Source organism: Tachyglossus aculeatus, chromosome X4, assembly GCF_015852505.1.
Source record: "Tachyglossus aculeatus isolate mTacAcu1 chromosome X4, mTacAcu1.pri, whole genome shotgun sequence".
In the NCBI taxonomy this organism is placed as follows: Eukaryota; Metazoa; Chordata; class Mammalia; order Monotremata; family Tachyglossidae; genus Tachyglossus; species Tachyglossus aculeatus.
In genome coordinates this window covers 26,790,885-26,816,915 of record NC_052098.1, presented here as the reverse complement: position 1 = coordinate 26,816,915, position 26,031 = coordinate 26,790,885, and the positions used below count along the sequence as shown (strand labels likewise).

Here is a 26,031-nt window from a genome sequence, read left to right as displayed (position 1 = left end):
GAGCATGGAACTTAGGTGCACAGACACCCGGAAGTGCTTGTAGAAGTAACAGTTTGGAGCAGATGTTACCCCAGCTGAACTGGCCTATTCCATACCGTTCTCTGGAGTTTCCAGTGTGGACATAAACACATCATTCCAGCTGTGCCAGAAACTCTCACTTCAATAGCCCAGGAAAAGCCAGCTTAGCCTTGGCAGTGGTGGAGGTGAAAGAGATTGAGGATCAGTAGCAGTGGCTACTGTCACTGCCAAAGAGGAAGCTAATCTATCAATCAATCAGTGGGGCTCATTGAGCGCTTACTATGTGCAGAACACTATACTAAGCACATGGTTGTCATGATCCCTGCCTTCCAGGAGCTTACAATCTAGTGAGTAGCTAGGCTAGACACTCTTTCCTTTGAGTAGCTAGGCTAGGCAATCGTTCCACTCCTCCTCCCCTCCATCCCTGCTGCCAAGCCACTGTTCCCACTGCTACAGGTGACAAGTTCTCTCCTGATATCCCTGCTGAAAATGGGACTTTAATAGATTCTTTCAGATACCATCCAATTGACAAGACAGAACAATATGAATTGGGATCATCCTGACCAATTTGGAACATCTAGTCACATTAGATTTAAATGGGGAAAGGAAGAATATATATAGAATAAAATCTGCAGGAAATCCAACATCTAGTTTCTGCAAATACTCTTTTATCTTCCTCTCCTAACAACCCTTCACCATAATTGTTAGAAAGTAATTGAATTGTTTAGATTTGTCTGTCACTTCCTTTCCTTTTGGTCTCACCACCCTTGGGAAGAATTGGGAGCATGCCATGAAGTGGTCAAAAGATAAGAACTGGGCGAGAGAGGACATGAGCAAAGGGATGAGATATTCCACAAACTGGATACTGCATCTCTGAATATTTGTGCTTCAACTATTGCTATATCTAGTTGGAGAGTTCTTTATTCCTCATCATCTTCAATGTTTTGCTGTTTTACTGTTGGTAATTAAGAAATTGTCAACCAACTCAGCTGCAGATGTTTGGTTAGTGCCCTGTGTGTTTGGATATGGAGGTTTTAAAGAAGCATGCAACTTCATGAAAACTGTGCTATAAAATGGACACACTGACACAATCAGACAAGAACAGACAGTGGATTGAGAAGCAAGGCAGACAGACACACACCAGGTATAGTCATTCTGAAAATATAGAGGACAGGCAGAATCTGGCACTTATTTTTTAAAGTTTTATTCTGTTTTATCATTTGGGAAGGTACCTTTTCCCCAAACTTTGGATTGGTGTGGTTTTTTCCTTGGCTTTTCATTTAAAACAAGAGATGAAATCCACTCCAAAAAGGTAGGTATTACAGGGTGAGTCAGGGATTTTTTGGTCACTATGGCAACTTATATGGGACTATTTCATTTGGAAACAACTTAATTAGTCTGATTTGTAGAGAGCAGAGAAGTGGTTTGAAAATACCCTCAGTGACTCTCTTTTTGGTGAGTAGAGTGTGTTTTGTATTTGCTGTGGTCTGCAATTTAAAAGAACAGAAAAAAAAAATAATGGGGAGACTCTAATACTCATTCATGGTCAATATAGAGTAGCTGAATTAGAAAACCTGTTTCTCTCAAATAACAGACTTTCCTTTTTTTTCCTCTGTTTCTTGCTCTTCCTTTTTCTCTCCTCCCCCCTCCCCTCAACCCCCATCACCTGACCTCTTCAGCTTTGGATAAGCTCAGCACCCAACATCTGTACCACCCTACTCAAGTGGAGATCGTGCAGTCCAACGTAGTGTTTGACATCAGCAGCCTGATGCTCTATGGTACTCAAGCTGTGCCCGTCAGACTGAAAATATTGCTCGACCGACTTTTCAGTGTACTGAAGCAGGAAGAGGTACTGCATATTCTTCATGGCCTGGGCTGGACACTCCGAGACTACGTTCGTGGCTACATCCTTCAGGTAGGAGGTGGTGGAAAGTCTGCTTCTGGTGACTGCTAACAGTTGCTAGAGAGACCTGAAGGAGGATGGGTCCAATGTCCTTTTGAAAACTGGGCCCCAATTACCATCTTGACTTGTTTTCTTCAACTCGGTCTTGGCTAGCCCACTAGTCCCAAAAGTTGCCAAGAATGTGTTTCCTATATTTCCTTTTCGCTCTCTCTCTTCTCCTCTCCCATTCTGCCAAATGCACAATTTGAGGCAGTGGTTCAAGTCTCGACCATATTACTTTTCTAACATGTAGGTCTTGACTGAGACGTCCACAGTGGTCTGCATGCTGGTATAACACAGAGCCTGCTAAAAATCTAGAGTCCCTCGATGATGCAGACCTAGAGAGAGGCACTTCTACAGCTTCAGGCTGCTGGCTGACCTCGTGGCCAAAAGCCTCTCATTCCCCCTTCTCTGTATGTAAAAACAACCCCCAATCCCACATTTTGTAGCTGCCTTTGAAACGTATTAATGGTCACCAACTATGACCAATAGCTCAGAAGGGAAATCATGTGGAAGACAACCTCTCGGGAAACTAAGGAATCGGAAACGTTCTTCAACAGTGTGGAGCAGGGTAAGTCCTTCAGAAAGTAAGGAGCTGAGAAAATTGAATAAATATGAGTTTACAATTGAAAAAATACTTGGAAGATTTCAAGGGGCTCTTCGTTGGCCATGAAGTGTACTGGTTGTCATTTTTATTTTAGTATAGCAGTCGACAAGAACCACAACATCCATCTTCCTGTTCATAGTTCTTTCCCTAGCACATACATAGAGGGTGCTGCACTATTGCAAGGATGTCTTTGAATAATCATCAAACACGTGGTCATTACTGACATGATTCCAGTTTCAGTGACCACCACTGTTAGTGGCTGTTGATAGATGTCACCGGATACATTCGATGTGGATCTACATCCAAAATCCATTCCACTCCTACATAAATGCTTCCTTTTTTGATCCAAATTACTATTTAATCCCATATTTAATTTTAGGTGAAGACACATGAAGCTCAACTTTTCAGTTGTATAATAATAATGGTGTTTGTTAAGTGCTTACTATGTGCCAAGCACTGTTCTAAGCACTAGGGTAGATGCAAAGTAATCAGGTTGTCTCACGTGGGGCTCAAAGTCCTAATCCACATTTTACAGATGAGGGAACTAAGGCACAGAGAATCAGTCAATCAGTCAATCGGATTTATTGAGCGCTTACTGTGTGCAGAGCACTGTACTAAGCGCTTGGGAAGTACAAGTTGGCAACATAGAGACAGTCCCTACCCAACAGTGGGCTCACAGTCTAGAAGGGGGAGACAGAGAACAAAACCAAGCATATTAACAAAATAAAATAAATAGAATAGATATGTACAAGTAAAATAAATAGAGTAATAAATATGTACAAACATATATACATATATACAGGTGCTGTGGGGAAGGGAAGGAGGTAAGAGAAGTTAAGTGACTTGCCCAAATTCACACAGCAGACAGGTGGTGGAATCGGGATTAGAACCTTGACCTCTGACTCCCAAGCCAGTCCTCTTTCCACTAAGCCACGCTGCTGATTTCAGGTCCTGGTGCTGCTCCGTCCCCCCGTCCCCCCCAACCCCCGGACCCCCAAGTCCTCACCAGGTTGTGGTGGTTCCGTGTGAGCCCTGGTGGGTGTCACTCCAGGAGGGCAGGAGTGGGGTCACTGAAGGGCAGGGGGGCTGGAGTCTGAAGGATCGGCAGGGAGAAGCTGTTGTGTTGGAAAACTATGCCAAATAGACCTTGCACTTTTCTTGGACAGTTTTTCAAGGGTTCCTTCTGAAAAAAGATAATGTGGAGTGAATAAATTGAGAAATTTTTGAAAAAGGAATTAAACCCCACAAAATTGCAAGGGCATATTTTTCTGGAAAAAAAAAATAGATGTAAACAATCCCTGTAATCATTTTAGGATATCTTGTTTAATTTTCATTAATTTAAGGTTTTAGAGAATCAAAGTTGAAACTATAATCAATAATCTGACTCCGCACTTCAGAGGATAGAATTGACAATGCAGAAAACCCCTGAGTGATTTTCACATTTATTTGTACCCCAGGTGTTAGTAACTGTCTTATTGATAAAATAGATAGAATTCAGATTTTTTCAAGATTATGCCTTTTACCCTTTGCCATTCATTTTAAGCTCTTTTCTTATGAACATCATTGTGCTTTAAAAGAAGCAAATTGTTGTAGGATAGTTTGACTCATACCAAGCCAGGATCTTGTTTGGGAGGAGAAAAATTTTTTTTCACTACTTGGTAAAGAGAACTCATATTTGCCAGTGTGTTCAAAAACAACATTGAAAAATTATCGATTATTTCATTTGAAGTATCTGCTGGAATGATCCAAAGATATGCAAGAATGACTTGTGGTATCATTATATATATATAGCATTTAAGAACAGTTAGACAATAAACTGTGCATCTGAAGGGTGTAAAGCCTTATTATACACCATTAGTGTACAAGTCATTTTATCTGGCTAATCTCAATCATGTTGTAGCCCTGAAGGCATCAATTTTAGGGTTATTGCTCTCAACAACAGTATATTGAATATTATGTCAGTTAAAGGAGAGTAATTATCAAGGCGAGTTAGTGTGGCTGTTAGTCTTACCACATATTGACTTGGTTAGCAGTTGCTATAGATTGTGTTGCTGGGCAAATGAAGATGTACTGTAAGTTGAACTGGTCAAGCCAGGATATTAATTTAATTCTCTATGGGGTCAAACCTGAAGCCCTTATGTATATATACACAATTCTTCTTCACTTTAGTGGAATCTGTGTGAGTGGGAGGACAGTTAGGATCATACTTGATTTTGTACCCTTGACTACTAACAATGTATCCAAAGGATTATGATTAAATCTTGCTGTGCTCTCTCTTTGTTGATTGTAAAATATATCAGGTTACTGAAGTACATTCAAGGTGGCTCTAGATAAGGAGATCCTTTCTTTATTAAAAATGCTTTCTACTACACTTAAGCGAAGAGCATGAGTAAACAATCACTAACTGGTTTGAACAAGTCTAAACATCTTGCTTTCTTTTGTTCATTTGTGTGTAGTATTTCATTTCAAGCTGACATTTGAGCGATTAAAAAACGCCTTTATCGTGGACCTCTTAATTGGGGCAGATGATACTGATGCCGCAGATTTATCCATCGTCTGCTGATAAATATGGTCAGCTGGTCTGTATTGATAAAAATGACCTTTCAAATGTATGTTTATTTCAGTAAAGTATTTCTACATACGTTAGTGTCTATCAGCCTGCTAAGTTATGCTCTGTGTGTATGTGTTTAGATGCATTTATTTGTATGTATTTTCAAAATTTTAAAATTGATATAGCAAACTCCTTACCTAAAGATTAGAAAAAGAAATAATCTGAGTATTCAAAATTATTCATTCTAGTACATGAACCCATATTCATAGCCATCCCAAGAGTAAAAAAAAAATTATGAACATTTATTCTGTAAAAAAAAAAAATGGTCTTGACCACATAGGATAAAGAGGAGAAAAAAACTGCATTCACTCACTTCATTGAAATGGGTTAATGTGACCCGGTACAGCTATTATGATGTAGCAGAAAATAAAAAAATCCTCTTAGTGAATGTCTATCAGTTAGTCATTTTCCCAAGTGATATGTGTTTTTCTTTAAATTTGAACTCAAAAGCCTGTTACCTTCCAAGAACTGAGTTCATGAAGTCATATTTCTTCTGCAGTAGTTGGCCTCATCATGAACATCTAAAACAGAGTAGGAATGTTTCATGCTACTGTTTGAATGTTTGGAGCTTCATGATCTGTCTTGGGAATTGCAGACCTCAGAATCAGGGTGTTTTCAGGTAAGTGAAGAATATATATATATATATTTTTAAATGGGAAGGTATGTAATTTGAAAGGTATGTTTATTCAATTATTGGTTGTTAATTTTTAAATATTCATAACTTTATAAACCTATTTATACATTTACATTTGGTTTTAAACTTTGGTGATCAGTATTTCTTGCACTAATTTGCAAATATTCACAAGGGAGAAACAGTGGGGAAGAAGCCATTGAAAAGTGAATGGTTGAAGATGGTGGTCAAGGAGGTAAGAAGGAAAAAGACAAGTGTTTTGATGAGAAAAGAGATGGGGTGGAGGGGGTAGATTTTTAGAGGCAGGAAATCTCCTCTTGAGATACTGCTGTGAAAGATTATTTGCTGATATGAATAATTTATTTACATTAATGCCTGTCTTCCTGTCTAGACTGTAAGCTCATTGTGGGATGGTTATATATCTACTAATTTTTCTTGTATTTTCCCAAATGCTTAAAACAATGTTCCACACATAGTAAGCACTCAATAAATTCAGTGAAGGTGATCCAGAATTCTGGGTTAGTGGTACGAGATTAGTGGAGGGACTTTGGAGTCTGGAGATGAGTTCAGTGGAGAGGGTGGTGTTGAGGGCGTCGATTTGTGAATCAAGAGAAGGTAGTTTGGCTGTGGAAACCAAATGGAGCATAATGACTTCAGAAACTTGAAGGGGGTCATAAAGATCAGAGGTCTCTGTGGGGGAACAGGGCAGATTTGTGCAGAGTGGGTATGTGGGAGAGAATCCAAGTCAGGAGGTTGTGGTTGGAGAGTAGAATTTCTGAGTCGGTGAGGGTAGAGATTGTACAGTGACTAGAGATGATGAGATCGAGTGAGTGTCCAGGTTGCTGAGTGGGTGAGGTAGGGTGGAACAAGAGATCAGTGGAGGTGAGATGTGAAAGGAAATACCTACATTTATATTGAAGACCCCTAGGATCAATGTAGGGATGGTGAGAGAAAGAATGTAAGAAAGGGATCAAAAATGGTTCATAAAGGTGAAGGAGGGTGTGGGGAGGGGGCGGAGGGGAGAGAGGCAATAGATGACTATGAGCCAAAGTGAAAGCAATGGGAGAGGTACCAACGTTTAGATGATTATAGTTATGGTATTTGTTAAGCGCTTATTATGTGTCAAGCGTTGTTCTAAGCAGTGGGGTAGATATCCTTTAGTCAAGTAAGATGCAGTACCTGTTCCACAAGGGGCTTGCAGTCTAAGTGACAGGGATAATAGGTATTGAATCCCCATTTTACAGTTAAGGAAACTGCGGCACAGAGAAGTTAAGTGGCTAGTCCAAAGTCACAAAGCAAGGCAGTTGGTGGAACTGGTATTAGAACCCAGGTTCTCCAATCAATCAATCATATTTATTGAGCGCTTACTGTGTGCAGAGCACTGTACTAAGTGCTTGGGAAGTACAAGTTGGCAACATATAGAGACAGTCCCTATCCAACGGTGGGCTCACAGTCTAAAAGGGGGAGACAGAGAACAAAACCAAGCATACTAACAAAATAAAATAAATAGAATAGATATGTACAAGTAAAATAAATAGAGTAATAACTCTATTACTCTAGTTGGAGTAATAACTCCAACTCCCAGGGTTGTGCTTTTTCCACTAGACCATGCTGCTTCCCAGCTCCCATCCTAGGCCAAATGAATCACTGGATGGGGCTAGGATAGTGGAGCAAGGGAGAAGAATGAGGACTGGTGGGTTCCTAGTTGAGCTGAGCCAAAGGGATAGGAGAGAAAAACAAGGCAGTGCGAGTGAGAGGGCTGGGGAACATGAGAGGCATAATGCCAACTCTCTCCCTCTTTCTTTCTAAAAGAAACTTTTAATTATCTGTCTGTGGATTATTTGAGCCCATTTTTTAGAAAAAAACTTTCAGAAAAAACCTAATTAAGCTGTTTAATTTGTAATTTTCATATAGACCAAACCAATAAATTTGTGACAGACAATGATACCAGGTTTTTGAAACCATTGTAACACATTTAACCTATGCTGAATTGGGTGGGGCAAAAACTGGCTTTTAGCTGAGTTTTTTTTATTATCCATGTTTCTCAGTTACTTTAGAATTTACTTTATTTGCCTTTGTCTTCCTGTGTGTCCCCTTTCCCTGCTTATTCTTTTTCATTTTTTTTTCTTTCCCCTCTACCCTTCCCGAACACACAGTCCCACACATGTTTGGACTGCCGCCCTCCCCTCCCTCCCCCTCCCGACCCCAACCAAATTTCCTGCTCCCTGAATGGGGAATACCACTTTGAGATAGAGAAAATCTGGTCACTTCAATCTTCCTAGTCAACCTCTGATTTCCAAGATAAAGTAGTGGGAGAGTAGTGGAAAGAATGTGAAGATGAAGATGGGCAGGAGAAAGAGAAAGCAATCTTAGAAAATATGTGACTAGCCAATCTCAGTTTTGTAAGTTGAATATAATTTTTTGCAGCCTTATTATTTAGAAAATGACAGCATTTGTTAAACCTCCCTAGGCCACACTAGGTTGAACAATTAGCTATTCTTCAAAGAACACTTTCCTTCTAGATACTCCCTCTTGATTTAACCAAGAAATCTTCACTTGGAAATAACTTCATGTGTGGCTCACAGGCATGTCCATATCGAAGATACTTTAATCAATCAGTATTTACTGAGCATTTACTCAGTGCCAAACACTGTACCAAACCCTTGGGAAAATAAAATGGCATTAATAGACATGATTCATTCAATTGTATTTATTGAGTGCTTACTATTTACAGAGCACTGTACTAAGCCCTTGGGAGAGTACAATATAGCAATAAACGGACACATTCCCTGCCTGATCATTGCCTTCAAGGATCTTACAATCTAGTGGGAGACATAGAAGCTAAAATAAATTAAACATAGGTGGAAGTAATAGTGTATGTACATAAATGCAGTGGAGTATGAGGGGTGTAAACACAAGTGCTTAAGCGGCATGGAAGTGTTGAAGTGGCAGTTAGGGAGGAAATTGAGTGGGAAGATGAGAGATTAATCAGGGAAGGCCTCCTGAAGGAGATGTGATTTCAGAAGGGCCTTGAAGATGGGAAGAGCAGTTGTCTGCCAGTGTGAAAGGGGAGGGAATTCCAGTCAGAAGGGAAGGAGGGATGGCAAGAGAAGCAAGTAGGGACATGAGAAGAGCAAAGAATCCAGCAGAGATGTAATGGGAGAGAAGTGAAGATAGGTAGTAGCAAGTAGTAATACTCTGTTGTAGTGTACTCTCCCAAGCACTTAGTACAGACTGTAAGTGCTCAATAAATACCATTGATTGATTGACTAAGATGACTGAGTGCCTTGAAGCCAATGGTCAAAAGTTTCTGCTTGATAATTATAATTATGGTATTCATTAAGTGCTTACTATGTGTCAAGCACTGTTCTAAGTGCTGGATGTGCAGAGGAACGGGCAACTGCAGAAGGGTTTTGAGAAGTGGGAAGACCCGTGCAGAACAAAGTTTCAGAAAAATGATCTGGGCAGCAGAGTGAAGTCTGGATTGGAACGGGGAGGTCTTCAAGGAGGCTGATGCAGTAAGTTGGGATATGACAAATGCTTGGACCTGTGTGGTGTCAGTTTGGATGGAGAGGAAGGTGTGGATTCTGGACATCTTGTGAAGAAAGCTGACAAGATTTGGAGTGGTTTGTGTTGGTTCCAGTTTTTAGAATCCATAGGGGTGGCGCTTACAGCTTTTTAATCCAAAATTAGGACTCAACTTAATGGTCATTCAGCCAGGGAAGGTTGACTGAAGCTGTGGCCAAAACCATGAAAATCAACTGTTTTGTGGTGGGTTTTTTTGTTTTGGTTTGGTTCGTTTTTTTGTGAAGGTGGAAGTTTAGCCGAGCTTCACCTCCTTAAAAATGTGAACATTTCTGACCAGTGAGCTTTGGGGATTTCAGGTTAGAATCAGATTAAAGATGAAAATGCCAGGCCCACATTGAGATTAACTCAAATCGTACTCATTTGGATCGTCTAGACGAATGGATATCATTTTGATGCTATTTTGATATCACCAGTGCTTGAATGGATATAATTTTTACTCCCGCCCTCATCTGTATTTTAGACTCTGCTACACCTATTTCTTGGGATTTAGTAGGTCCGATTCTGATTGGCTGCATGTCAAAGCTCACTTCAGGCAGTCAAGAAACCTATGACCATAGAGACCTAGGAATCACAAAGAACCCCAGAGAATCAAACTTGTCATCTATCTAGCATCAGGTGATTTAGTGCTTTTTTTTTGAAGTCTGAGAGGTCTCCAGGGGACTTTTTCCCTTGCAGCACTAATCTTTCAATGAGGTGCTAGTGCCTGTCCTGAGCAATAATGAAGAATAACAGTGAAGTGTGAATGACTCTTATTAGAAGGGGTAAATGTCATTAACACTTCTTTCTTGCCTTCGAGGCAAGTGTAAGTACTGTTGTAGAACAGATTAAAAAAAAACCCTCTTAAAAACATGTAGATGAAATTTGAGATGCTGAAATTGTGTATTTCAACCACACAACCATTAATTCAATCAATCAATCAATGTCGTATTTATTGAGCGCTTACTGTTTGCAGAGCACTGTACTAAGCGCTTGGGAAGTACAAGTTGGCAACATATAGAGACGGTCCCTACCCAACAGTGGGCTCACAGTCTAGTAATTCCTTTCACTATTTTTATATTTTCATTTATCCAGCTCTCAGACCAATACTTGTCACATGATAAGCACTTAACAAAAACCATCATTATCTATCCAATTACATATATTAAGTATATATATATATATATATGTCAAAGGCATACAGACTCATCTCCCAACTGGTATTATAAAGACCTCTAGTGTATTTGCTTAGTTGCCATAGGATGTATCTACAAAATGATACCAAGTGATCCCACAGCTTAGGATCTGGGATGCCTGCATATGGAAGGATATATTAAATTGGGGAGGACTACGAGAATACCCTTCTGGACACACCATCTGCTCCTCCTTCTATCGCCCATCTTTTTTACTTACACCTGGAGCCAGGCTGCTAATCTAAATTATAATTTCCAGGACTCAAATGCTGGGATAACATTTCTTCCTATTAAAAAGCATTGTCTGGAATTGTAGAACTATCAAAGAGTCACAGTAAAACCTTTTTGTGATGTTTTTCAAGACACCAGATGGAATGAACTCCTACTGTATCATGTTTCCGGTATGTGGAAGTGGATGGGGTCTGGAATGGCACGTCCATTTAAGGGTAAAACTTCTTTAAAGGGAACTTTATAAAAGGGTTTTATGGAATAATCTTTTCACATGTGATTGATTCACCCAGAGTGTGACTGTCTGGGGGTGAAACATGGCATCTTGATGGGAAGCCGGACTCAAGACCTGAAAAGTACTTAAGAGTTGAAACAACATGCTTCTCAGGGTCCTCGGACACTTAAAAGGGCTGTTCCATGAGCTTTGCCATGGGAATATCTCTCTCTCTCTTTCTCTCTCATTACATTCAATGGACAGAGAGTCTAAATTAAAAGATGATTGGATCTGTGCCTTGTGTGAAGGATTTGAAATTTAACGACCTCTCTGTCCAACGTATTTGCTAGTGTTAAAGCAGTTTTTCAACCAGATCAATACTAATGCAGACTATAGAATTAAGTGATTGCATATGAATGCATATGTATATTCCTAATGTATAATTTATGCTAATGTAAATACCGAGTCAAGAAATGCAGAAGTCAAGATTGTCAGGAGGCTACTCATTTTCCCACATTCCCATATAACTTAGGCTTGCTGTACATCTGAAGCAAAGCCTCAGTGTGGCTCAGCAGTAGGCCATTGGAAAGAAGCTGCTGAAGGTAGGTCAGTTTGGTAGGCAGAAATCAGAATCAACCAATAATATTTATTGGGCACTTATTTTGCGTAGAGAGCTCTACTAAGCATTGGGGAGAATACAATATAATTAGACATGTTCCCTGCCCTCAATCAATGGTATTCTTTGAGCAATTACTGTGTGCAGAGCGCTGTACTAAGCACTTTCTCCTCAAAGAGAAATGGGATAGCTGTCATAGAGCAGTGGCTTAGGGAAGATTGTAACACCAAAAGGAAGGAAAGAAAGAAAACAACATCATGAAACACAAGTACAAACCATTATTGCATCATCTGGATAAAACAGAGAGCACAGTAGGTAGAAAAGATAATACCAAACTTTTGTAATGACATATTGTAGTTTTTTGTTTAATAAAAGCAGTGGGAAGCACATGAATGGATGTTTCTCAGAGGAATCTCTTGGAGACTTAAAAACCTGGTGGCCCAGTTGACTGGTGCAGTTGAAATGTCTCTTCCTCCTCCTTATCAGTCAGTACTTATCAAGGGCTCAAGCTGGATATAGGGCTGTTAGTTACCTGAGATGATATGGTTCTTCATTTTTGTGAGTTTATACAAGTCCATTTTTTTGAGACAAAACAAACCAATAGATATTTCCAACAGATATATATGCATATGGAGGAAAAAAAGGAAAAACCAAAGGAAAGTATGGCCCCATTATGTAGCTTGGGAATACCATGGAACTGAAGTTTTATCATGACCCACAAAAAGATCACAGTACTTTTCATTCAATCTCACATGGAAAGCAGTGTGGCTGAGTGGATAGAGCTTGGGCCTGGGAGTAAGAAGGACCTGGGTTCTGATCCTGGCTCCAGCACTTGTCTGTTGTGTGACCTTGAGCAAGTCACTTACCTTCTCTTTGCCTCAGTTACCTCATCTGTAAAATGGAGATTAAGACTGTGAGCATCATGTGGACTGTGTCCAACCTGATTAAGCTTGTTTCTACCCCAATGCTTAGTACAGTGCCTGGCACATAGTAACCACTTTACAAATACCATTTAAAAAAAATCAGACTGTTTTAACCTACCACTCTTTTCAGACACAGTGCTCATTCAGCACACCTGTTTCAAAAGGAATATGTCAATTGATGATTTTAGTAGTTGATCATTAAAGACTTCTTCAGCAAAGTTGTGCTAAGACAGTTCTTGGCCACCGCAACAGGCAGTCTTAACTGCACTGGAATGGATTTTGGCTGCTCCTTAGGCACAAAACCACAATAAAATGTTTTCTTGGCTGAAAAGCAGGCATCTCCTAGTGTTTTGTTGCCATATTGTCCCTAATAGAGCTCTTTTGTTTAAGTGTGATGACCCTTTAGCATGGGGGTGGTCCCTGTCCCCCATCATAGAATACAGAAATATAAATAAAACACACTATGCGTCCAGATTGACTGGAACTGAGTCTAATCCAGATATATGAAAAGCTGGGTAGTCCAGAGAGATCAGTTTAAATGGGCTCTAATTCAGGGAAATAGCTTATTTAATGTACAGTGCAATAAAATGTAAAATTGTAGTTTAAATGAACGAGTTAACTTGGTTCAACTAGCAACTTATTGCTGGCAGTAGTCATAATTCACTATGATAATTTCTGGTTATCTTGGAACGTATTCCAGGCCCAAAATGTCCTCAATAGATGAGACTAATGAAAACCTGTGATAGTAATTGGTGCAAACACAAGTACAAGCCATTATTGCAAAACAATCATTTATGCATTCCAAGCGTACGCTGAACCAAAAACATCTGGATAAAACAGAGATTACAGTAGTTAGAAACTGAATACTTACTGGGGATGTGAGTCTTCACACATACCCTACCATCTTTTGATAGAGATACCTTGGCATGGAGATAAAAATAATAATAATTATTTGGTATTCATTAAGCGCTTACTATGTGCCAGGCACCATATTAAGTGCTGGGGTGGACACAAGCAAATAGGGTTGGACACAGTCTCAATCCCATTTGACAGATGAGGTAACTGAGGCACAGAGAAGTGAAGTGAGATGATACTCTAAAGGGTAGCCAGAGTGGGGATATTCACCTTTAGATTTGGAGGAGTGAGGAACAGGGTAAAGTATTAAGCTAATTGAAAAAGGGGTGATAACTTAGATCAACAAGTGCTGTAAAGGTTGTCTCCAAAGACTGACCCCTTTTTCTACTGCTGATCAAATTGAGTTGGGGAAAGGGTTTCTTTAAATCAGGCAATCGAATTTGAGCGTTTACTGTGTGCAGAGCACTGTGCTAAGCACTGGGGAGAATACACTATAACAGACACAAAGTGGAAAGTGCACAATGGACCTGGGAATAAAATAGATTGTGAGTTCTGTGTGGCACAGGGACTGTACGTTGCACCTGCCCCAGCACTCAGCACATGCAAAGTAAAATTTTAATGTGTCATAATTATTGATTAATTATAACTTGTATTTTCAATTGTTAAGTCAAGATTCAAAGCAATGGATGGAACTTTTTAGAATACGTTGTTAATCATATTTTCCATATTTGAAAAAAATCTGCTTTCTCCATTTAAAGAGCGTATCTGCATACATATATCTGTGCAGAAACAAAATATATAGATGTTTGATCCAAAGAACAATTACGTTTCTTTGGGTTTTTGTCTACCAGCTCTCAATAAATACCGTTGATTGATTTAGCAGGACACTAAAGTATATTACTTTGAAAGGAAGAAGGAAAAGAGGGCAAGTACATGAGTTGGTGCCTAAGTATTAGAGTAAGGATGTACACAAACACATACATCCTTTGATACTAAATACCTGCATAGAAACGTACTTCTTCATCATCCTCTTTTATGAGAGTGCAACTGAATCATTTGATCGGACTATTAGATCATTAAGACTAGCAGCCTGCCTACATCCTTACCATCACCAGAGACATTTAAGTGGCCAGTTTCTTAGGAAGGTAATAGTCTTCTATAATATCTTCAGGCATTTGTGTAATAATGCCTTAGTTTGGGAGTGGGTGGGTATTAGAGGGTTTCTTCTTGACAATCTTTGTAGCTATCATCATCTCTTGTCGTGAAGCACTAGATTTGATCCTCCACTTGTCTGCTGTGTGACCTTGGGCAAGTCACTTCACTTATCTGTGCTTGTTACCTCATCTGTAAAATGGGGATTGAGACTGTGAGACAGGGACTTTGCCCAATCCTATTTGCTTGTATCCACCCCAGCGCTTAGTACAGTGCCTGGCACATAATAAGTGCTTTACAAATGCCATTATTATTATTATTATTATCTGTTATAGTGTACTCTCCCAAATACTTAATACAGTGCTCTGCATACAGTAAGCACTCAGGAGATTCCACTGTTGATTGATTAAGATGACTGAGTGCCTTGAAGCCCCCACAGCTTCATATCTATAAATTATATATTATGAATTATTTATATTAATGTATGTCTGCCACCTCTTGTATTGAACTCTCCCACACACTTAATATCGTGCTCTGCACATAGTAAGTGTTCAATAAATACTATTGATTGACTGATTGATTAATGGTGAATACTTAAGGAATTAGATGTCACCAAAATGCTAATCCCTACTCTGTCACTTGTCTTCTGTATAACCTTGGACAAGTGACTTAACCTCTCTGTGCCTCAGTTACCTCATCTGTAAAATGGGGATTAAATCCTCATTAGAACATTTAGACACATAGTAAGTACTTAACAAATACCATAAAAAATGGATGCAAGAAAATTTTCTGATCATTTATCTCCAATGTCTATCTCATTGTCCATTTCCATTGCATTCCATTCCATTTCCAATTCATTTTACCGATGAAAGTACAATTTGTTTCTTTCGGGGAAAGGTGAAGCTGAAATTGGGTTGTGTAGTGAACCAAGGGAACTAGAATATTCCTGCCTTTTAGAACTAGGAAAAATATTTGGGAGCAGATATCCCCTAATTGTTAGCTTGTTACTGAATAGTATATTGCACCCAAGGACAGGATGTAAATGAACTGAGTGCTGATACTCCTCCCAAGTCCCAAGGTACCAAATTGGATGCAACTCATTTCCCTTTATTAATCAATGTCAGTAGCATTTTCACAGAATTTAGTAGAGTCAGTATGCACAGTACATCCAGTGCTCCTATAACACATGGATTGTGTTCTGCAGAACCCTTCCCCCCCACCCTATTAAGTCACTGTGATTTTACCCAGTTTGTTTTCCTTGCTTGATGATGGAGGAATAGATAGTGATAGTCCTCTAGACTGAAAACTCGTTGTGGGAAGGGAACATGTCTGCCTACTCTATTGTACTGTACTGTCTCAAACACAGTGTAGTGCTCTGCACACAGTAAGTGCTCAATAAATACCACTGATTGATTTTTTAAGAAAAGCTTTCACTGCAGTATTCAACATGTCTAATGCTGTGCACATATGCTCAGATGGTTTCTTCTGGCACCACATAGCACTGTATTCAAACAGACTCTAGTTGTCAGAGCAGCGTTCCCTAATTTCCCTACAGCAGCCTAACCAAAGTGAGCGTACTCTGTTTTGGTGTCACCATATACTTGTTTATCCCATAGCATTCGGCTTTGCTCTTCATGAAGAGATATTTACCCCGAAATAGTTGCATTCTCTACCTATACTTACATGTTCACTTGATAAATAATTGTTGATGCGAGCAAAGAAAAATATAACATAGAAGGCATCTGTTGTACTTTATCCTTAATAGCGTTTCATCAGTTTGCGCTCATCATCTGATCAAACTATAATTTTCTGGATAGATACTAGGGATCCACACCATTTCTTTGGTTCAAAAGAAATCACAGTGGAAAAATAGTTTCTCTTTAGTCCACGGTTTTCTCAAATAAAGTTTTTTTTCCCCAGGATTTCTGCCAATATGTTTTGGTCTAAGTATACAGCTCATCAGTATTAGCTCAGTTCACCATCCTTGGAGACTTTGACCGGGACAATTATTTTATATACTATTTCTATTTCATGAGTCATAAAAAGCAAAAATGGCTCCTTAATGATCACATATTTTTCTTGACTTTTATAAGTCAAAAATTGCACAGATAAAATGATGGGTTCTAGATCTTGCTGCAGAAGGTGAAATGTTTTCCATTTTATTCCTAAATTAGGTTTAAAAATATAAATATTTTGTTCACTACCTTCATCATCATCTTAAATAGGAATTGTCAAGTCTAGGTAGTTTCTACCTGATCTATAACTTCTTATCATGTCGCACTTCAACATAGTGCTCAATTCCATGTTTCATCTTGTTCAAAATCATTCCCAAGAACTTCTTCCAAAAACAGACATAGTCCTTAACCCACTTCTTATCATGAAAAGAAAATATTTCAAAATAGAGAATTACATTTTAAAATTCAAAGCAATGACAGATATCTAATTTACTTATCAAATCTGACTGCCTACATAGGCATTAAGAGCATTTTGACCATTATGCAAACTTGATTCTATTTCTGTGCATTTTATGAGCTTGTTTCTGTTTATACTGATACATATGCATGTTACCAAAGGCTTTTCAAGGTATCTCATATACCCCCACTGCAAAAAACTTATGCATTATTTCTAAACTAGTGTCCTTGAGACTCTGAGGTTCACTGTTTAACTGAGTGTCTGCATTTGGCATGTAAACTGAAATTAGCTTAATTCTAAAATAATGGAGGTTCAACCATTTGTAATTTAAAATAAACTTCAGTGACCAGTCGTTAGGTCATTTAGGGAAAGTTTCCAATGTATGTACTTGTGAAGAAACGTCTTGCATCAAAAGAGGTAGTGGAGAATGTCTGTTGCCTCAGCCATTTTCCTTTGCAGCTGGGATCACTAAACAGTGCCTGGTTCGTGTAAATGTTGCCATTTATTTAAAATGTAAAGCCTTGAATAGGAACAAATTACTAGATCCCTTTAATATAAGTGCAGGAAAATTCTAAAGATATGTTTCATTGAAAGAATTTTCTTTAACTCCTTCCTGCCCCCTGAGCCTCTTAGTTGCAGGCTTTTTCTGAGAGGAGGTATTTTGTTGAAAGCTAGAACTACCAATTAGAATCTCTTTGTGGCTAGTTCTGAATTCTCTGTCTTTGAAAACTTTTGAGACATTTTGATCGCAAATATGGGGATGTGAAATGAGTTTCTGATCTCCACAGAGTATGTCTGGACATAATCTGGTTTATACTTTGAAACACATTTTTTTTAAAGTTACCAGTGGAGGGATTCAGAATATTAATTCAAACCAACTCATGAGATGAACACAGTACAGTTAGAGAATCAGATATAAAGAATGGCAGAGTTTTAAAATGTTATGTTTCTATCAAGCTTTGGCATATGAAAACAACAACAACCCAGATTTCCTTCCTCGTATTCTGGCTTTTATTGCTATTGGCAGCTTGTAGTTGTTGTCACTCAAGATTTATAATGAATTCTGTTTGGGAAAACAAGAGATCTTCATTTAGACAAATTCATTTAGATGTGCTGACAAAATAACTCTGTTGGTGTGTGCGTGGTTAAGAAAAAAAAAGTGGACATATTTTGTGTATAACCCTTTGAGTATTAATTCTGACCAGATCACACTGTAAATAATGTTAACTGTCATAAAATAAACACAGCCATGGTTTGCACCATATGTTTTATAATTATTTTGTAGCTTCTTTTTTTGTTTGTTTTTACTGAAATGGAACCTACTGATAGCTCTGTGAAGTTATGTTTATATGAAAGTAAATTACACTTGTACTTTAACAAACTTGGCTTCACAAAGCAGTGTCTCTAGGCACTTTTTGTTAAAAAAAAAAGAAAGAAGAAAAGCATTGCCTTTTTTTGCTGCTCCTCCAAAAACATAGCCACCAACAGAAATATGCTGCAACATCTTTATGCTGGTTTCTTTCTTACACATTCAGAGGAGATTGGGGAAGGGAATCACTTAACCACTGACTTCACTGCAAGTTATTCAATTTAAAGTAGTAGTGGAGTGTCCTTTTGAACTGAAATGAATGTGGTCTCTTTGGTTTGTTTTTATTTTATATTTTTCTTTCCTGGTGTGAATGCTTGAAACCTTGTCAGAATTAAAAGCTCCCCAGAACATTTAAGCAGTATTTTTTTTTTGTAAACTGTAGTTATTTTCATAATCACCATCACCTCTTGATCTCAAGGGAGGCCATGTACCTATGATTATCTTTAATAGATCATATGAAACTGATATGCCAGTGGAAGGTGGGTGGCATATTTCATGATGATTTCTTCCCCCACTCATTTACACAGTCTATGTTTTTATGCCTCTTCTGCCAGGATCTGCCAGTATTCAAAATGAGTTTTAGCCCTCCCTTTCACAGTACTGCCCAGCTACTCCTGTATGACAGCCGAGTTATTCTTCTCTTTTCCTGCTTCTACCCATGTCTTTGCTTGCGGTCTTGCCTTCTGGCCCTTTTCGGGTAGTCTTGAAGACCTTCTTCAGTCATCAGTGAGCCATTTTTTTTATTCAGTATGCTTTTTCTCTCACACGCTTCTCTACCTATCCAACTGCCATGGAGCGTGATTTTTAAAAGAAAAATAACCATTCCTTGCCTTGAAGTGTATTTCTAGGGTTTCAGATTGCCATTTTCATCACATAAGCACCTCTTTGGCCTGCCTTGGGCTCTGCCTCTACTTTATCTGTTGTGTTAATGCTAGACTAACACAGAATCACGCAGTTTAGAATTCTAGACCCCATGGCCTATAATCCTGATAGCCCATAAGATCTTGAGACACTGCCTAATATGCAGTCCACTTTCTCCCTGATACACCATACTTAATACAGTCCCAGGAAGATAATAATGGCATTTAATAATAATGGCATTTATTAAGCACTTACTATGTGCAAAGCACTGTTCTAAGCGCTGTGGAGGATACAAGGTGATCAGGTTGTCCCACATGGGGCTCACAGTCTTAATTCCCATTTTACAGATGAGGTAACTGAGGCACAGAGAAGTTAAGTGACTTGCCCAACGTCACACAGCTGACAACTGGCGGAGCCGGGATTTGAACCCTTGACCTCTGACTCCAAAGCCCGGGCTCTTTCCACTGAGCCACGCTGCTTCTCAGAACAGACACAGATGAGATGCTATCCTGTAATTCTCAAGAAAAGAAGATATCACAGCTTTCCCCAGTAACCTCATTTGGCAGGAAAGTAGGAGGGCCAGGTACCATGAAATGGATTCCTACTTAGACTGTGAGCCCCATGTGTGACCTGATTATCTTGTATCTACCCCAGCACTTAGTACAATGTTTGGCACTTACTAAGTGCTTAATGCCACAATTATTATTATTATTATTATTATTATTATTGCTGTTATAGGTCATCCTTGCTATGCTTCTGAACAGCAAAAGGAAACAATTTGAGATTGAGGATTTTGCAGGTGTTTTAATCATTGCCAGGGAAGAATATGTGTCTCAGGCATCAATTTTCTTGAAACAATTTCCCTTTGAAAAAACTTAGAAGGAGTTGTAATTGTTACCTTTTGTTGGAAAATAAGTACCCAGTGGTTTTAAGAAGTTAAGGCACGCCATCTCCAAAGAAATACTGACTGAACTGTGTCTGTTTTAGTTTGTACTACTACCGATTTAATTGCCTTCCATTTTTACTGTAAGCAAGCTCTCCTTACAAATTGAAAAGATAGATTAGTATTATCATTGTTACTATTAGCATTTATTAAGCTCTTTTGGTGTGTAAAGCACTGAGCTGAGCACTGCAGTAAACATAGTAAAAAATCAAGGCCGAGGTAATGGAGTTCTAAGATCCCCCTGAAATAAAACAATTCTTCTGTTTTTTAGCTTTCAAATCAAAACTAAAAAGAGAAAACAGGAGAGCATTCTCCTTTTTTTCTAACAAAACAAGCTATTTCTGCTCTGGTCAGTGTGAAAAGACCATTTTTGCTCGGAATCACGGGATCTGAGTTCTAGTCATCGGTTCTGCGACTGGCCTGCTGTGTGACCTTGGAGATGTAATAACCCCTCTGGTTGTCAGTTTCCTCATCAGTGAAATGGGGATAATAATACCTGCCTCTCCCCTCTTCACAGGAAGATAATTGATGTGAAAGTGCTGTGGAAAAAGAAAGAAGTATTCAAATACAAGCTGTTTTGTAAAATCAGACATATTCTCTTAAATCTGGAAAAAGAGTGACTTTTTTGCTCAGCTTTTCCTTTTTCATTAACTGCTATTCTTCTCGGGACTGGGGATGAAAACACTGAAATATCATGAAGATGGGTGAATAGTACTTACTACACTCCAGTGGATGAGAAAGTGCCCACATTTTGTAAGGAAATTTATTTCTGTGGATTTTACTCTTCCGAGTCCCAAACCCCGGAATTCTTCAGACAGTTAAACTGAGGCATCACCCCCTCTTTCATGCTCTGGAAAATTTCCCAACATTCATACAAATGATTGGGCAGTAGGTACTACTTCCTTAGCTCTCTACTGTGATGAGACAGTGGAAACACTTACCCAACCACAAAAATGTTCTTTCGTTTAGATCCTTCATGTGAAAAACAGGTTACTGTACAGAATTTATCTGAAGAAGATAAATTAATTATTTTCAGTTTTCACAGAGCAGCAACTTCTCCAAAACTTGTCATTTTCTTAGCACAGTCTTCCTTTCCTATTCCCCATCGCACTACCCAGCCCTCTCCCTCCTTCTCCCAGCCCCCATTCACTCTTGTCAGTGCTGGATGCATTCAGCATCTGTTCTGCTGCTAAAGCCCTCAGGAAAAATTAAAAGGCTGTTCTTGCAAATTCATCATTATTATTAAGAATCATAATTCACCTCGTGGTTATCTCAGCCCTTCTCCAACACTTATCTGAGCTCCGTGATGACATTGCCTTCTTGAGTGAGGCATCGTTCCAGCGTCTCATCTCTCCCACCTTAATTTGTAGCGATGCATTGCATTTTAGTGACAGGCAGTTGTTCGTGCTTGAATAACCCGAGATTTGAATTCTACAGTTTGTGGCATCCGTGTAATGCTTAGCAGTAGGTACAGCTGTTAACTATTCGCTTATAAATAATCTTTTTCCCCTCTCAACCTGTCTCCCAGGTAGTGTACCTGTCACCATTAATAACTCATCGGCAGCTCCCCGGTGATTTGGCCCATCACATGTCATTCACAGTGGAGCAGTACTCTGGCCTGCTATTGAAGCTCATACAAGCGCCTTCAACTTATTCAGTCTTCCCAGCAGCTGTATTGTTTCAAGTCCCTTGACTTAACGGGAAATTTATTGATGGGTTTCACAGGCAGACAACTGACTTGCTCCCTCACACAACTCATTCCGCACAAAGTTATGCTGCTCTATTTCAGCAAAAACACTGAGACCTCCAACTTAGTACCTGAGGGGGAGGAGGTGGGGGGAACCCAACAACAAACACATACATCCTTATCTCTTTGATGCTAAACACCTGCATAGAAGCATACTACTTCATCATCCTCTACCTTTTATGAGTGTGCAACTGGGTCATTTGATCAGACTATTAGACCATTAAGACTAGCAGCCTGCCTACATCCTTACCATCACCAGAGATAATTTAAGTGGCCAGTAGTAAAGCTTCAGAGGAAGGTAATAGTCCTCTACAATATCTTCAGGCAGTTGTGTAATAATGCCTTAGTTTGGGAGTGGGTGGGTAAAAGAGGGTTCCTTCTTGACGATCTGTGTAGCAATCATCATCTCATGCCCTCAAGCATTAGATTTGATCTCGCTTTTTGTGAGTGGCTGGAGTCATTTAACTCTTCTTCAGATAACATACCTGTGAAACCCTGGTGTTTCACAGAAACCGGTTCAGCACATTGAAGGGGGTGAGGTATGGTAAAGCAGATGGAAATTAGGGTGCATGTGGGAGGTAAACACAGCCCTCATGAACACAGACCAGGCTTTGAAAATGCACCCTCCAGTGAAGAAAATTGTTTATCTGCCATAATTGTTGGGCTTTTGCTGAAGATGAGATTTTCTCTAGAGCGCCTCCACCTTTCATTCAAGCTAGTGATTGATAGATCAGGCTGAAAGAGCAGCTCAGTGGTCCTCAGTACAGTGCTTTACACCCAGTGGGTACTCACTAAAGGGTTTGGGGGGTTTTGCTCTGACCCAGACAAGAATGGGATTTAGAATCCATGCAATTTCAGTGGGATGTAAAAGCATAAAAAGAACCCGGTGTAGTGCCCTTCCCCCTTTCATTGGCTCTCTCAGTTGACCAGTCATTGAATTCATGTGGATTTTTTTCTCTCCCTGGTACTGAGTGCACATACTAGAACTTATCAAAACCCATAAAATATTGAATATCTGCTCCTGGGATTTGTCTGATATGATAGGGGCAAATGAGGCTGAAGGGCAATTTTTAAACCAGACTAGTAATGCCACGGTGGCAGGGCCATTGGCCCCGATGTTTCAGTACAGAATATTAATCATTAGTGCATCTTTCCTAAAGGGAGACGTTAAAGGGTGGTTTTTTTTGGTGGGGAATTTGTAAGGGATTTCTAGTTGAAACACTGGATATGGATTTCCTCCTTCAGAGGGGCAATGTGGTGAATATATCTGGTTATCTGAGGTCAGTAAGTACTGAGGGTTCTTTGCATGTAAAGCTCCGTACTGACTGGAAATGACAACAATAGTACTAAAATACAAAACCACATCCAACTGCATCTGGGCTTCAAAATGTACACAAGTATGACCACTAACATGGACTAGTTTTGTAGAAAAAAACTTTTTTGTTGCATGTGGCAGTGTCACTGAGAGCAGCTAGACTGTAGGATTATTGAGGGCAAAGATTGTCTGTCGCTCAATCCATCAGTCAGTGTTTCCTGTGTGAAGAGAACTGTACTAAGCATGTCTACTAATTCTATTATACTCCCCCAACCTTTTAGTACAGCATTTTGCTCACTGTAGACACCGAATAAATATTTTTGATGCTTTAAATATCCTCTGAGTGCATCTAGTTATTTGGGATGGTCCATCTTCCTCTTAATCATATTTACATAATGTTGGTGGTTGGGAGCAAACAGAATCAGGAAATAAGTATTCAGAACCTTTCTTCTTCTTCTTTTAAATCAAAGCTTGTTTGTTGAAAAGGAAATGTTGGCTATTATGGACTCAGAATTGATCAGCTGTAGTATATAAAACCAATATCACTGAGGAATTGTAACCCACCCTTTTTCTATTTTCCTCACAGAATGACTTGGTCCCAGAAGATGAAAGCTCTGGGATCCTTTTAGATAGGAAAAATACCCCACCAAAGACCATCAACTCCTTCAGGGTTCACTTTTCTGACTCTGCACCATTGTTTTACTCCAAGTTCCCAACAAATAGTACTCCAATGGAGAAAGGAAACAACGAGTCCCCTCTCCACAGCATTTATATACATATCTTTATACTCTGTTGGTCCCTCCAAACTTAATTTATTTTAGTGCCTGTCCCCTGCGAGATTGTATGCTCCTTGAAGTCAAGGATAATGCCTCCTAATTCTGCCATACTCTCCCAAGTGCTTCATACAGTGCTCTGAATGCAAGAGGTGATCAGTCACTACTACTGATGAATTGATTGCTTTTCTTCCCTTCTCCACTAAAAACATTTATACTATTTTAGCATTTTTCTTATCCTCTATCAGATTAGCAGGAGAATATGACTTCCAGATATTTTCCAAAGGGAATATGTGTTCTGACCACAATCCCTTTTCTTCTGGTAAATGGGGCCATCCTTGTTTGGAGCACCCCAAAAGTGCATGCTTAAACTGAGACAAAAACACCCACACTTGGTCTTTTCCTTTTTCTTTTTCCCTTTGCTTGCCCTTCCAATCCAAATGATTGTTCCTGAAAGTCTGTTGAAGCTGCACTGGATCATCTCTGGAACTGATTCCTAGAGCCACAATTTGTAGTTGGTTTTGCCTTTTTTTCCTCCTATCTCAATTGCAGCACTAAGCTAATTTTTTTTTCTGGGCAGCTTGGGGTTAAAAGAGAGTTAGTGGTTTGGTCTTTTGGCATTTTCCAGCTGCTCCTCAAGAGAATATAAAGTGCCTATGGAGCAGGTCCAAACCAGTGGATATTTGAGAAAAGAAAAAAAAGTTAGCCGAAGAGCATTCTTGTGTGACTTAGTTACCTTCTGTCGCAGTAAAAAGGAGGGAAAAAAGACATTGTTGTGCTTTACAGTGCTTAAGATTAAAACAAAAAACAAAACCAAACACAAAACCCCCCTTAGAAACACCAAATGACCTCCAGGCCTGCTGGCTCCCAGAGCTCAGTTTATCAAGTCTCCTCCGCCTTTCCCCCCTGCTGTAAAAAATCCAGAGTGAAGTGTGAAAAGCATCAGAAAGTCTCATTTGTGCCAGTGCAGGCTTTTAGTCGCTTGCCAGCACCTTCATCTCTTCATATGTTTCTAGCTAAGGTCTAACATGGAACAAAAACCCGACAGCAATGGAGACCAGATGCTGGTATTTCTTCTTTGTCACTTGGCTGCTGAGCAGATGGAATTTATATCAATCGGGCATGCTAGGAGGAAGAGGCCGTGGCAGCCAACATGTGGAACTGGGGCTGAGTGACATTTTTGCTAATGTTTTGTCCTTGTAGAACATTATGCTTCCTCTTTGCTTATGAGCTGTGGTTTTCCTGACTCAGACGAGGTTCCAACTCCAGCTGGAATGGCTGTCGTTCTTCCCTTCACCCTTCCTCCCCCCACCACCCGCCCCCCTTTCAAGGAGTGCTGGGAGGTATGGAGGAGTAGTGGGGCCGTACACAATGGAGCTCTGTATTAAAATACCTGACATCTGCATGCAATGCACCAAATCATCTTAGTTCAAGCATAGGAATGCGCTGGGCATTACCAATCCCTTTTTGTCTGGGGCTGTGAGCTTGTTTGATTTATATAATGAATAAATGCCTCTGGCAAAAGAGGACTTTGAGCATGTTATTGGACAGGAGTGGGTGTTTTTTCTTTTTAAAGCAGTATTGTCACAGTCTTACAAAAAAAGTATTACAAAGCAACAGCACCCAAAAAGGGAACTTCTTGCTGCAGTAATCTCCCCTTTTATTCATCAAAAAAAAACCAAACCACAAAATCAGAAGCATAAGCTGCCCACCTTACCATCCACCCCATGCTGTAAGCAGAGATCCCTGTACTTTAGATGTCTTAGATTGCAATCAGTGGGAGGTAGTGGAGCTTTGAATAAAGCCGAAGTCATAAGGGTTTTCAAAAACAAAAATAAAACAGTTTAGAATTACCCCAAATCACCCTCCCCCTTGAAACAAGTTTATTAGTATTTGCCCCTAGTATACCTGGTGTTTCTTCTGAAACCCTATAAAATGTTGTTATAACATTGCGCAGCCAGCTTAATAAGAGGTAATACTGTGCTAATATATTTAATTAATAAAGCACTGCAGCTGTTCCTGGCCTGATTCACTCATGCCCAAGTTAAAAAAAAAAA

The 26,031-nt window shown here is 39.5% G+C and overlaps 1 protein-coding gene across 1 annotated transcript in view; it reads left to right on the top strand.

The window, feature by feature from the left end:
- Positions 1-26,031, top strand: part of BNC2 (basonuclin 2) — a 362,642-nt gene that overhangs the window by 226,733 nt on the left and 109,878 nt on the right. Inside the window, exon 4 of the mRNA XM_038769759.1 lies at positions 1,698-1,933. Coding sequence (XP_038625687.1) covers positions 1,698-1,933 — 236 coding nt within the window. The remainder of the gene's footprint in view (positions 1-1,697; positions 1,934-26,031) is intronic.